Raw genomic sequence first — 15,061 nt, 5'->3', positions numbered from 1 at the left:
GAGAAAATACTAAAAGCAGCCAAAAAGAAAAAATTCAAATATTATGGAGCCATAATCAGGGTAACACAAGATTTAGCTGCTCCTACAATAAGTGATCAGAGAACCTGGAATATGATATATTCTGGATGGCAAAAGACATAGGAGTACAACCAAGAATTACATACCAAACAAAAATAAGTTTAATTCTTCAGGTAGGGAATGAATATTTAATGAAATTGAGAACTTTCAAGCATTCTTAATGAGAAGACCAGAACTGCAAGAAAAACAAAAACAAACAAACAAAAAAAAAACTTTGACATTCAAAGAAATGATTCAAGAGAAGCATAAGAAGATAAACAAGAAAGAAAAATTATAAGGGATTCAATAAGGCTGAATTGTACATATTCTTAGAAGGAAAGATAATACTTCTAATTCTTAGGAACTTTATCAATATTAAGGCAACTAGAAGGCATATACATAGAAAGAGTATATGAGTTTGAATTAACTATAATGGAATGTAAGCCAAATAGACAAAATTAAGAGATGAGAAAAAGGACAGCAATGGGAGAAGAGGGAGAGGAGATAATAAGTGGACTAAATTATCTCGGATAGAAGAAGTGTGAAAGAGTTATAATGAAGTGGAAGATGGGAGGGTGTGGCAAACAACATTTAGACTTTACTCTTCAAATTTGACTCAAAGAGGGAATAATAATCACACTCAGTTGTATATGCAAAACTATCTTATTCCATAGGGAATAAAAAAGGGACAGGGCCAAGAGAAGAGAAAAATGGGGCTGATAAAAGGGAATATGGGTTTAGAGAGATGGTACTCAGAAGAAATCACTTATTAGGAGGAATAGAATGAAAGGAGAGAGAAAGAAAGGAAAGAAAACAGGGCAAATATAAGCTAAAGGGAAATACAAAGTTAATTATCATAATAGTAAATGTGAATGAGATGAACTAATCCATAAAAAGGAACCAAAAAGCAGAATGGCTCAAAAACCAGAATCCTACAATATTCTGTGTATAAGAAATATATTTAAAGCAGAGAGACACACAAAGTAAAAGTAAAGGAAATATCTATTATGCTTCAGCTAAAGTAAAAACAAACAAGACAGGAGTAGCAATCATGATCTCTCATAAATCTAAAGCAAAATAGATCTAATTAAAAGAGAAAAAGAAGTAAATTATGTCTTGCTAAAAGATAGCATAGACAATGGAGTTATATCAATATCAATACTAAACATATATATACCAAATGGTGTAGCATCCAAAACTTTAAAGTCAAACGACTTACAAGAGAAAATAGACAATAAAACTATACTATTTGGGGATCTCAACTTGTCCCTTTCAGATTTAGATAAATCTAACAAAAAATAAACAAGAAAGAAATTAAAGAAGCAAATAATATTTCCAGGAAAGGTTAAATCTGTCAGAAATCTCAAGAAAACCAAATAGGAATAGAAAAGAATATATTTTTATCAGTACATGGAACCTACACTTAATTGACCATGTACTAGGGCTTAAAAACCTCAAACAAGTGCAGAAAAGAAATAGTAAGTGCTTCTTTTTCAGCTCAATATGCAATTAAAATTATATTAAATAAAGGAAAGATACATCCAAAATTCATTGTAAATTAAATAACCAAACTCTAAAGAATAAATAGAATTACAGAAACAATCACTAATTTCATTAAGATAATTATGCAATACTGAAAAAACATACTGAGACAGCATACCAAAATTTATGAGATGCAGCCAAAGCTATACTTAGGGGAAATTTTATATATCTGAATATTTACATCAATAAATTAAAGAAAAAACAAACCGATGAATCTGACAAGAAATTAAAAAGTTAGAAAAAGAACAAATTATCATTGTGATCTCAGATCACTCCACCCTTCAGTTCTTTTCTCTAACATCACCTCTCCACTGCTTTTACTTTCCTCCATTACCCATGTCCATCCTCTAACAAAAAAATTCAACTCTTCATTATCCTCTACAGTCAAACTCTTTGATCCCTTCTCCATTGGTCAGTCATGTATTTCCAAGATCTAAGCTTTGATAATTTCCATAAAACCAGGTTGACTGGATCCACTACAAAGTTATGTTATATAATCTCAACTAGCTCCTCAATGAAGCAATACAATCCTTTTATAGTTCTGTAATTGATTCATTAAACCAATAACTACAGGGAAAAAAGCATGAAGATTTTTTTCTACACTCTTCAAACTTTCTGTGGTTCTCTTTCTAAAAACATTCTGAGCTGAGGCCTTTGCCTCATATTTGCCTCGATTCGAAAAAATTGAGGCTTCTTACCCAAGGACTTCTGTGGAGATCTCTGATAATCTGATAAGGACAGTTTAGTTGATAAGGAAATAAGGAAGGAACAAGGGAGTTGTCTTTTACCTCATCTTCCAGCTCTGGCTCCAGGAGCATGGAATTTATTATATATATACATATATATGTATATATATTTCAAGACTCATTTCACACAAAAGAACCCCCCTGATACAAATTATGTCACATCAAAACACAAAACATTGACTTCAGAATAGACCAAGACCAAGGATGAATTTTGACTGGCTTCTTATCAAAAAGCCAAGTTGGGGAGTATCTTGGCCTTGGCTATAACAGGCAGCAGCATTCCTTGCTCTGTCAACAGTGTTAACCCTTTAAATTCAGGTTTGGGAACTTAATTAGGAACTTAAAGCTTTTCAATAAGGCCATAATTCTTTTCAACAAGAAATCACAAGGATCACAAAAGGGGTTAAAAGAGGAGTCTCAGATTTTTATCTATTCTCTTATTGGCTTCCCATAGACTTCCTTTCTCCCTTCCTCTTCCTCCTCCCCTTCTTACCTCACCCTCATTCAGAAACCTTCTGCAAATATTTCTTCTTTCAACCCTCTCTCTCATGAAAATGTATCCCCTCTCTTTGTGTAGGTTAACCACTTCTGTACATGTATTCTTGATGCTATTCTTTCTATCTCCTGCAGAATACTGCCTTCTCTATTATTTCCACTCTAACTAATTTTCATTATCTTCCTATACACTGGCTACTTTCTTTCTGCTTAAATAATTAATGATAGTCTTCCACTTTCTTAAAAAAATCCTCACTTGATCCATCCATTACAGTTCTATAGACCATAAAAAGTCCTACATTGTTAGTTTCTCCATGCTTCACAATAGTTGAGCATTTTTCCCCATTTCATTTCTTGTTGCTGATGAATTTCCTAATCCTTCAACTCACTAGAGTCAGGAGAGGAGACATATCTAACCAAAGCAATATTAAATATATACTTGGAGAACTACCTGGCTGATATTGCCAAAGCTTCAAAGAGTTCTAAGCACAAGGAAATGATAGGCAAAAGGCAAGTAACATGATTTTGTTATTATTTTTTCCTATAACAATGTCCTTTTTTGTGATTATTTTTCCTTTTTGAATGTATTATTTGATTTGTTTTTTATTGTTCTGATGTGCTAAGCAGTATCTAAGTTAATGGCAAATCATTTCTTACCTCTTTATCTTGTTGAATTCTCCTTTATTTTACCTTTTAGAAAATGGATATGCAAATAGGATAAATCACTTGAACAAGGTTATCACTTGTGGAAGAAGCAAGATTAGAACACAGTATCTCACTATCACTACATTATTCTTTCTCCTATAATACTGCTTTCAACAAATTAACATACATTAGAAACAATTTTATTATGCTTTATGTCTTTTTTCCTACTTAAGTGCCACTAAAGAATAATAAGTATGGGGTCAGGAATTGTGGAGAGAGGGAGAGGCTGCTTTGACCACTTTATTGACCACTTTATCCTCAGTTTTCACCTAAGAAAGGGACCTAACCAAAGGTTAGTACATTTAATTCAATATCACATTGAAAAATTACAGAGAAGTTAGAATTTGCGGCCAACTTTTTAAGCTCCAAAAATTCCCTCTATCTCACAAAATAAGTGATTACTTCTATTAGTGTTGTGAGCTGTTATGCAAGGTTGTTTCTATAACCTTTCCTAACCTTAAGGTAAAGTGTCAGTTTCAGAACCAAAAGAAGCATTTCTCTTTTTATTTTAAGAAAAGCTATTTTAAAAGTACTTTCCCTGCTAATCTTATTTACTGGAAACCCCCAAAGCAATAATTAAATGGACCTTGAAGGCCCATAGAAGATTTGGCATTAGGTGGTTAGTTACACAAACCTCTTTGCAAGTAATTTTCAGGTCAAGAGCTAAAGAAACTGCATTGCCCATGGGTTGGCACATACTCCCTCTGCTCTAAAGTCTTTGAATTTCTGCCAAACCATTCAGCATACCCCAAGTTCCAATTCCTTTGCAAAGTAATTCATATATCACAATATTAGAATGCCTAGCATGATGTCATCAGAAAAATGCCATCACATGAAAGAATCAGAGAAAGTGTTTTGCCAGTCTCATTAATCTCAATGTACTGAAATGAGGAGATTATATTCTTTGACCTCTATCTTCATCCAATATCTATGTTAACTAGTTTAACATTGTTTACACCAGAAAAGAAAGCACAGTGACCCTAAACCATCTCCTATCTGAAAGCCATTCAGATTACATCAGGGTTCTGCCTATATGAGAATGAGAACTGGATAGGCATTTTGATATCTATGGATTAATCAGTAACTTGCTCAATATTTCAGTCTGCTTTGCTCCTTCATATTCTACCTCCCCTTCCCCTTAGTTTCTTCACACACACACACACACACACACACACACACACACACCCCACCTCATACCAGAGGATACCAGCAATGAACAATGCTGGTCATTTTTTCCCTTTTTTGAATAAATATGCTAATAACCCCAAGCTAAATGTTAATGTGGGTCATTCTTTGATAAGGATAACAATTAACTGGTAAGAATGCATGGTAGCTTTCAGAGAGAAAACATTTTCAAGCCTGGCTTGGAATGGATCCCATTTTGAGAGGTTAATGAGAAGGTGAATGATCCTTTGTATCTTATGTCTAATAGCCCTTTTAAAAAAAATCAGTTTTAGTTCCCATTGATGTAACCCACATTCCCTGTTATTAAGGCCTTTCTTCCATCAGTAACTAAATTAGATTCTGAGGAATTCAGGGAAATATTGCTCAAGTATCTAAACTGATGAATATCTTTTTTGAATTCTTCTTGCCTTTTTGTTGATTACTGCCTTTACCTGATAGAGATATTTTTACATGTTATTCTGTAAGCATTATCAGTTCCTGGGCATTGTTTTACAGAATTTTCAATATTCACATTGTCCCATACAATTATAAAGACAAAGATTGCTAGTCTAGAAGTTAGTTTCCTTTGCTACTAAGATTCAAGTAAACTGGTAGTTGCAACTAAACTCTCAAATGCAACATGAAAATTTAGAAATTTATATTGCATTGAGCTTACACATTTCCACTCCATCATCATCAAGAGCATTTATTATAAAAGTATATTTTTCAAATCCCAGACTTGTGTTTGGTTCCTTATGCTTTCTTCATAAAGTTTAAATAATTTTACCAATTATTTTTCCGGCATTCCAGGCCTGGTACTCAGTGCCTTATTTTATAACACCCAAAGTACTCTATGCTTCAAATACTGCATATTTACAAGTCCAGTGCCCCACAGGCAATTCACTACACTCTCTTGATTTGACTTTGTCAGCCCCTCAAGCTATGAGATTTTATCTTTTCTCACTTTCATAAGAAAACTCTTGGAAAAAGTTATTTGCCCAAGTAGTCTACATTTCTTCTTCTTGATTCCAGCTGTGATAATTAGATTAAGTCTACACTGCCCATCTTTAGATTTAATCACCAAAGATGAGATCACCTCCAAATTCTGGGAGGTCCTAACCCACGTGTGCTAGAGTGAGTGACAAATGAGAATCAATTGACCACCCCCTATGCTTTCTATGAGAAAGCATCTATTGTGATTGGACTCACAAGCTAGGGGAAGGCACTGGAAATGATGCATAGGTGACCCCTTTAAAAAGAGGGAATTCAGTGAGTGAGAGGTCTTCATTTGAAGAGGGCGTCTGGTGATGGACCTCTTCTGGTTCATGGAGGAGTGTTGGAATGCTGAGACCCTGGTGAGACTGCTTTAAATGTCTTCTTTGAATTCCACGTGGTGAGTTTAAGACTGACTGCATCTTCCTGAACTTCTCTTAAGAAACTTCTTTTAATAGACTCTGTCATTGAATTTTTGCTTCATTCACCTCTGGGGCCTCTGGCCCTCTGACTCTTGGCTGAGGGTTAATTAGAGCTACCTGGATTAATTAGAGGATTGTAGTAAATTACCTATTGTGTTAGATTCTTATTTCCTCATTTCTCTTTTCTTAATTGTAAATAAACTTCAATAAAAGTCAATTTTGACTTGAGATTATTCTTAATTGAGGTTTGATAATAGTTCAATCCTCTGGGGACCATCTTTTAATATATTGAACCAAAAAAAAAAAAATCCTTTTCCCCCCTTACACAGCCTCAGTGCACAACTAAAACTATTCTTTCTAAAGATGACACAGATGTCTCAATTCATAAATCCAGTTGCCTATTTGCCTAAACCCAATGGCCTCACACTTCTTGATTTCTCTGTTTCTTTTGAAAAGGGTTTGTGCCCTCCTCCTGGAAACTTTTTCCTCATTGAATTTATGGATTTTCATGTATCTACTCCCCATTGATGTTCTTTTTACTGGTTTTGGCACTTCTCAGTCTCCTTTGTAAGATCTTCAAACATATTGTGCCCAAGACTTTTTCCTAGCTTTCTTCTTGGTCCCTTTATCAGCTCTCCTTCAGTTCAATTATTATCTCCCTACAGATACATTATAGTATTTTGCCTCTCATAGACTTCACAAAACATCTTATCCTAAAACTATCTAATTCACTAATTCTGTCATACTGTGTATTACACTTATCTGTGTTATCATTGTATCTCCTTTCTAATCTATATATCAGGTAATGAAAGTATAGACCAAGGATTATGTCTTCTACATTGTCCAACATAATGTCCTACAAACAGTAGAAACCTGATAATTATTGGGATTTATTTTCTTTAATTGCAATTCAATAATTATGCTTTTATAGTATAGCCTTAGTAGAATGATGTTATTTCTTTTGTATTACAATTTCTGCAGGATAATAACCTTTTCTGTTAGTAAAAATTTAGATGTCTTTATTAGTTGCAGGTTGATATCATGACATCAAAAAGACAGATTTCTCTAATCTTTGGTTTTATTCCAAATCAACAGGTGAAATATGCTGTCCGGATGATGAATACAAAAGGGTTTCAGTTGGCATTGGGGATACTTGTTGCAAGAACATCCCCTATTCTACTTCAGGAAACCAGATCTGCTGTGCTGGGGCTTTGTATGATGGTTATCAGCAACAGTGTTGTGGTGGAAGGGTGGTGAGCAAAGAATTAGTCTGCTGTGGTGATGAAGAAGAGGGCAGCGAACATATCAGGATTCCGGGTAATGTGGTCCTTTAATGTGTATTTGTAACATCATAGTGTTGTGAGGGGCTTGAAGTGAACTCCTGGGGTTCAGGATGGGTACCCTTTGTCAGAATGCAAGACTTCAAAACTTAGCTTAAAAATAAAAAGAGAAATTTATTCATTTAGAAGGTAATGTTGAATTTGGCTGGGAGGACAGCATTGATGGAAAGTTGCCTCCTTGAAGGGATCAATTCTGGGTTTTTTATACTCTTTACAGCAAGTGATACATGACTTAAGGAGGGTATGAATTCAGGCAAAGGTGTGTATGTGTGTGTGGGTGGATCATCTGGCCAGTGTCAGAGCAGTGTCTTATGTCCTGAAGACATAGGGTATAGCTTAGGTAGATGTCCTAGATTTTGATCCTATGATAATTGGGGCATAACCAGAATATGTATATCTATGTCCATCTCAAAACCTAGGGGAGAATCGAAGAGGGATAATTCTCTCAAGGGTCTTTCTCCTTGATGACCAGGGTCTTATCAGGAGTATTCACAAGAATGCAAGGAAGCAAAGGAATTTCCCTGCTTACAGTTTGTCCTGAAGTACTTCTATAATTTGGGGTATAATGTCCCATGCCAATAGAATTTGAAACCTTAGAGCTTGACTCTAATTCCATAACCCTACTCCATCCCCTGCCTCTTTACAATTAAAAGCCTTAAAGATGTTAAATGACTTAACCAAAAAGAAACAGAGAGCTGAAACCAACTTGTCATAAATCCCACAATAAAATGGTAGCAGATCTGAGATTAGAATTCATAACTGTAACTTTTTCTTGTGCTTTGTCAGAAAAATACTACTATCAGAGCAGTTTAGATGGTATGAATTTTTAATTTTCCCTTACATAGATAGACAACATGCTGTAATAAAAAAGAGAAATGTATTTGGAATCAGAACAGTAGATCTGAGACCTCACTCCTACTTATTCTATAATCTTGGCTAATTTGCTTGACCTTTTTAAACTTTTTTTTTCATCTGTGAAATGACATTTTGATACCAACACTGTCTACATCAGAGAATCATTATGTAGTTCAAAAGCGATAATATTTATGATATAATATGATATGTATGTATACATATACATATATATCACATTTGCTTTGACTTAAAGACTCCATATATGTGTGAACTCCTTTTTATATAGTCAAATGCCAGGTCTCCATGCAATCTGTTGAATACTGTTTTCCTCCCCTGATTATTAACATTGAAATGATAAGAACTGTGCTCTATCAGAGCTACCCACATCAATGAATTTTTTTATATACTGACAGAATCTCAGCATTGGTCAGGAATGATTTCAGATGCTTATATTCTCTACTTCTGGGGACTGATAGTTTGCTAGCATTGAGGAGCTCTGAGCTTCAGCATGGCTAAGACAATAGGGTTCACACACTAAGGTTGACACAAACATGATGATTCTCCAGAAGCAGATGGCTAGTAGGCTGCTTAAGGAGGTACAAACTGACCAGGTTGGAGAAACAGATCAAGTTAAACTTTCTGTGTGATCAGTATTAAGACTGGCCTGTGAATGGTAAAATCAAGACTCCAGAAAAAGGCCAAGGTAGGAGGGGGGGAGGGCTGGGATTTGAATATTCAAAGGTACTTTCCAATGCAATCTGTACCTAATCAAGAATTACCTTTAAAACATCCCCATCATGTGGAAATCCAGCCTCTGCTTAAAGAACTCTAATCATGGGAAATCTACTAGCTCCTTTTGCACCCCATTCTACTTTTTATCAACTATACTTTTTAGGAAATCCATTCTTTCTTCTAACCTAAATTTGTCTCTTTTTTAAACCTACTCTTTGTTCTTCATTATGTCTTTAGATCCAAAGCAGAGTTCATTGAATTCCCCTATGACATATTTAAAAACTGGTATAATGTTCATACTAAATATTTTCTCCAGATTACATAGCCACTATATTTTCAATTTCCTCTCATTTGAAATGCTCTTTCATCCTCTCATTGGTTGCCTGGTGTCCCTATTCTTGAAATACTTTAATTTGTATATATATTTCTGTTGCCAAGAAATAAACCCAGAACTCCAATGTGGTCTTGTCAGGAAAGTGGAGAGTCTTCTTTTCTCAATGTAACCTTGGAAAGTAATTTTTGGGGGTTGAAGGGGCAGTAGGATGCTTGGCTTTTTTTTAAACCCTTAACTTCTGTGTATTGACTTATAGGTGGAAGAGTGGTAAGGGTGGGCAATGGGGGTCAAGTGACTTGCCCAGGGTCACACAGCTGGGAAGTGTCTGAGGCCGGATTTGAACCTAGGACCTCCCGTCTCTAGGTCTGGCTCTCAATCCACTGAGCTACCCAGCTGCCCCTTGGGCTTTTTTTTAAAATAAGTTTTTAGTGGTGTTTTATTTCTTTTGTCACCATAGTATCTCATATATCTGTATTCTTCCCCTTCTTAGAGAGCCTTCCCATATGACACATAGTATTTTTTAGAGAGAGGAAAACAAACAGTCAACACTACTGATTGAGGCACCGGTTGGCTAAAGTCTTCTAGAATTTTGCCAGGATTAGAAATAAGTCTCTCTCTTGTAGGTTACAGAAATAGGTTACTTCACTTTTTTTCCCTTTAAAAGTCTGAAAACATGGGCAATGTGTAACACCTATGGACATCCCACCTCCACGAAGGAACAAGTTTAGGGTGTCTTCTTTTTTCTTTACATTCGAGGCCCACTTGGTCTTTATAGTTTTCCTACATTTGCTTTTGATTTTTTGGTGTGTCTTTTCCATTAAACTGTTGTAGTTACAGTACATATTGCTTTCTTGGCTCTACTTACTTCACTCTGCATCAGTTTATATAGATCTTTCCAGGCTTCTTTGTATTCATCACACAATCATTTCTTACAGCATGGGAATATTCCTTTATATTCATACACCACAATTTGTTTAGCCATTCCCCAGTTCATAGGCATCTACTTTGTTTGCTTGTTTGTTTTTAAATATTATCTCACATTGTTGACTCACATGGAGGTCATAGTCCACTAAACTCTTTACAAAAAATGTTGGTTTATCATTATTGCCTCCTTCCTATATTTGTCTAAGATTTTTGGAACACAAATATAAAACTTTAGGTTTATCTATATAAATTTTCAACCCATCATTCCAGCCTGTTGTGGTCATTTAGAATCCTGAATGATATCAAACATGTTAGCTAACTGTCTAAGCTTCATACCATTTGCATATTTTACAGGCATACCATCTGTGCCTTCATCGAAACCATTGATAAAATGTTTGAGAGGAAAAAGCTAAGGATAGTTCTCTAGGGAACTTTGCTGTAGACCTCCTTCCAAGTTGACATTGAATATAACTAACTGAAACCAGTTCGTTCATATATTGTCTTGCTCACTAATATGTATTGATTTATTGTATATAAAAGTGTAATAGGGGATAATTTATCTGTTACTTTGTTAAAACTTAATATGATATTCCTACAGCATTATCCTAGTCTACTAGACTAGTTACATGTAAGAAATAAAAAAGATTTATCCTGGGAAGATTTTTGTTTTGTTTTGTTTTTGTAAAATGAAGCCATGCTGGCTTTTAATGATCACTACTTCTCTTTCTAAAGGGATTACAAACCATCCTTTACTACAGCCCTCTAGAATTTTGCAAAGAGTAGATATCAAATTCACTTATAGTTTTTAGACACCACTATTTTCCTTTTTTTAAAAAAAAAGATAGGCTTCCCTTTTCCAGATATATGCTGTCCCTTCCATTCCTTAAGATCTTTAAAAAATTATAGTCAATAACTAGTTATTTCTAGAAATGCTTTTAATATCATAGAATGCATACTTTTAGTCCTGGTGACTTGAATTTATTAAGAGAAGTGCTTATCTGGCTGTCTTCTCATTATGCCAGGATTCCCTTGCCTTCTAATCATTTTTGTTCTTTCCTTATGAATCCAAAAATTATTCTCCTTAGAAAGGAAAACTAAAGTAAGAGTTAAAAAGTTAGCCATTATTCTCATTCAGTGTCATCATTTTATCTATAGTTAACCTATCTTTTCTTTATTGTCCTTAGCATTGGTCAGCAACTGAAGCTTATTTTAGGCATTTGGAATATCCACACAATTCTTGTAGAATTGTTCTATCCTTTTCTATCAATCTTTAATTATTGGATATTGCTTTTTTTTTTACATTTTTTTAAATCTGAGGTGCAAAATGAAATAAATTTCTCTCCACAATTTTCCTTTTATTCTTTCTTAGAATTATTTCTCCAAATGGCATCAGAATATACTTTTTGAGAATTTCCTAGCCATCCTTCTCTGTCCAAATTCTGCCCCCAAAAAATAAAACACTGGAATTTACATATCTTTTCTCTTAAAATATTTGAAATCCAGTCTTTCTAAATCCACATTTCCAGACACATCATACTCAGATTTCTTCTACATCTCTTTCAGGAATCCTATGGTAGAATGCGTATTTGCCTTTAAGTTTCATATCTTTTTTTCATATCAAGTCATTCTTCCTTGTTAATAATTAGAATTGAACCTGGAATAGCAGTCCCTCTCATTATTTTCATAAATATTCCAAGAGTTAAATTAGCATTAATTCATACTTTAACAGCTCCTTTGCTTTTGGTGAGAGAATTCCAGCATTTATCTGGAGAGTTAAATTCTCCTAACACAGTCAATAGTCAATAAACATTTATTAAGTGCCTACTATGAGTCAGTTGCTATGCTGAGTCTTGAGGAGACAAACATGAAAAAGAAACTGTCTCTTTCCTCAAGAAACTTACAATCTAAAAGCAGAAGGAGATACAAAAACAAATCTTTATAATATTTAATTTCTGTGCTATTTTGTGATCTGTTTTTATCATTATATTATTCTTTCTAAGTAGTCTTCAATATACAATCATAACAATATTGCTTCTCTTTTTCTCTCTATTAATACTTGTCTAAATATTCTGTCATTATTAAACATTTGTTTTCCTGAATTACTCCATCTGAGAGGAAGGCAATTGGAGTGGCTCAATGGATCGAGAACCAGGCCTACAGATATGAGGTACTGGGTTCAAATCTGACCTCAGATACTTCCTAGCTATGTGGCCCTGAGCAAGACTTAACTCACATTGCCTAGTCCTTACCACTCTTCTAGCTTAGAACCAATACAGAGTATTTTAAATTCATTTTTTTAAGTATAAAAAATAAAAATAAATTTTATTTTATTAAATTAAAACCAATACAGAGTATTGGTTCTAAGGCAAAAGTTAAGGATTTTAATTTAAAATGAATGAATAAATTATCCCATATTTTAATAGGTAATCCTGTTCTTCCCTTTTGTAGCCTATGTTCCTTTTGAATAAGGTATATACTTACCAAGATTAAGAATATTTTAATTATGAGCCTAAAACTGTCATGTCATAGTAATTAATGTATATGAAATCTAATTTGCCTTGAACTAGAATCCCTAGCTTGTCTTTATTACCCATACTTTGTACATTTTTACACAGACCTATGAAGCCAGGGGTTTTATTGTTACCTGTCTTGGTGGCTGTTGTCTCCTTTGAATTTTGTTATTCTAATTTTTATTATTGTCTTTGATCTTGAGCTTATCAAATCTATATGTACAGTTGTCTTCGTCTCACTTTTTTTTTCATTTTAAAAAATTTCTTAATTTTGCTGGCATGATTCCAGAGGCATTTTTGCGGGTTCTTATTAGGAGTCTATGACTCATCACCCTTACCCTCCTCTTCCTATGATTCTCCAGAACTAGGTAATGGTTATGACATTTGATTTCCCTCAAGAGGCTTTCCATTATAGCCTGAACATTCAGGCAATTTTGTTTCTTATGTCAGACTGGTAAGTTGTTGTCTCAGTATCCCTCATTAGAGAGTCACAAAACACTGCTTCTTAGCTCTTCTTCCTCTGACCATTACTTTACTGGATGATCTCTTACTTGATGACCTACTTTTCTCTTTTTGCAGCTCAATTCTTTCCTATAGAGAGAGTCCAGCTCTCCCCCATCCTCCAACCTTGATTCTTTATATCTCCTACTTGGCTCCAGAAGTTTGTTTTCTTCTTTTCTTTCTCTGTGACACATTATTCCACTGTCCAACTTCTTGTATGGAGGGAACTTCCCCCTTTACTACTTCCCATCTTCTTTTTTCCTTAGAGCATCACTTCCATTCTGCCAAGGGACACTTCATCTGCCCTCATAAATTGGGAAATAGGAGAGGGTTTCCTCCAACTCTTTCCCTTTTTCCATGTTTGTACCCCATAAGTTAAATGGATACTTTTGGGATATATTCTGGAAATGATTTCTTTTCAATTAAAAATTTGTTTTAAAGAAATACTGTTAATGTGGATACTCATACCTCAGGGGTCAACACAGAAATTTCCCGTTAACCGCCTCTGTGGATGCTTGAATTAGGGCTGATGTCACCAAGAATGCCTAAAGGGCGATCACAGAATGAATGGCCATAAAATTACTTAATTTCTAAAACTGGCTTATGCCAACACAATAATATTTTTCTTTAATAAGTTCCTCCTTCTTGTTATTGCAAAAAGACAAAAGTAATAAAGAGGACAAAACATTTTGAAGCAAACATATAACTAGAGAATGTGAAAATAAACATGGGTTTAGTTAAATGAAATCATCTCACAATCTGCATGTTTTACACACGCCCACACAAAACTCAGAATTATTTTCTATATTTCTTTTTTATTAGGAATTTTTAATTTGTTTTGAGTCATGGGCCCCTTTGACAAGCTGGAGAAACCTATAAGTACCTTCTCAGAACCATTTTTAGAATTTCTTTAGAACCAGTTTTCTAACATGCATGAAATGAAGCATAGGATTACAAAGGAAATATATTTTATTGAAATACCATTTTGTATATATATATACATATATATAGATAGATAGATATAGATAGATATAGATATAGATACATACATACATAGATAGATAGATGTATATATATATATAGTTGTTCTGACTTTTGTCTTGCCACTGTACTTTAATGAATCACAATGAAAGAGCAAGACTAATGACTTTGTGTAACTCTGCCCCATTTAAATCCAATTCACTCACAAGTCAGGATATTACCCCATGATGTCAATGGTCCTCTTTGAAAATGAAGGACAAAGCTGAGTGACCCTGGGCAAGTCACTTAACCCCCACTCCCTAGCCTTTAGCACCCTTCTGCCATGGAATCAATACTATTGATTCCAAGGCAGAAGATAAGGTTTTTTTTAAAAAAGAAAGAAAATGAAGGACAAATATGTGTGTGTTTATATAGATACATATATATGTATATAAAATACATACATTTATACAATACATACACATCCAAATTCATGGACTGCAAAGAACCCCCTGTATTAGATAATGGCTAGCAAAAGTATTCTGTACATCTCTTCCCACCCTGCAGCCCCTCAGCCTCTGCTTCTGAAGGTTGTTACTGAGTCTCTGGTTTTCCTGGTATTACTGGGGTGCTATTTTAAAAATAGAGCATAGTGATAATTTTATCCTGTTGATGCACCCACAGGGCTCCCCGCATTTCTATTTCCTTCTCTCCATTCCCCTCCATGGCCTCCCCCTTCTCTCTGTGACCCTCTTCCTCCTGACCATGCCACATCTTCTGC

General features: G+C 34.6%; 1 protein-coding gene across 1 annotated transcript in view; it reads left to right on the top strand.

Annotated features, from left to right (window-relative positions):
* USH2A (usherin) overlaps positions 1–15,061 on the top strand; it is a 1,059,501-nt gene that overhangs the window by 786,325 nt on the left and 258,115 nt on the right. Inside the window, exon 49 of the mRNA XM_044674959.1 lies at positions 7,220–7,441. Within this exon, the coding sequence (XP_044530894.1) occupies positions 7,220–7,441 (222 nt within the window). The remainder of the gene's footprint in view (positions 1–7,219; positions 7,442–15,061) is intronic.

Source organism: Gracilinanus agilis, chromosome 4, assembly GCF_016433145.1.
Source record: "Gracilinanus agilis isolate LMUSP501 chromosome 4, AgileGrace, whole genome shotgun sequence".
Taxonomy (NCBI): domain Eukaryota; kingdom Metazoa; phylum Chordata; class Mammalia; order Didelphimorphia; family Didelphidae; genus Gracilinanus; species Gracilinanus agilis.
The sequence above is the reverse complement of the archived record's forward strand: the minus strand, read 5'-3'. Positions and strand labels throughout refer to the sequence as shown.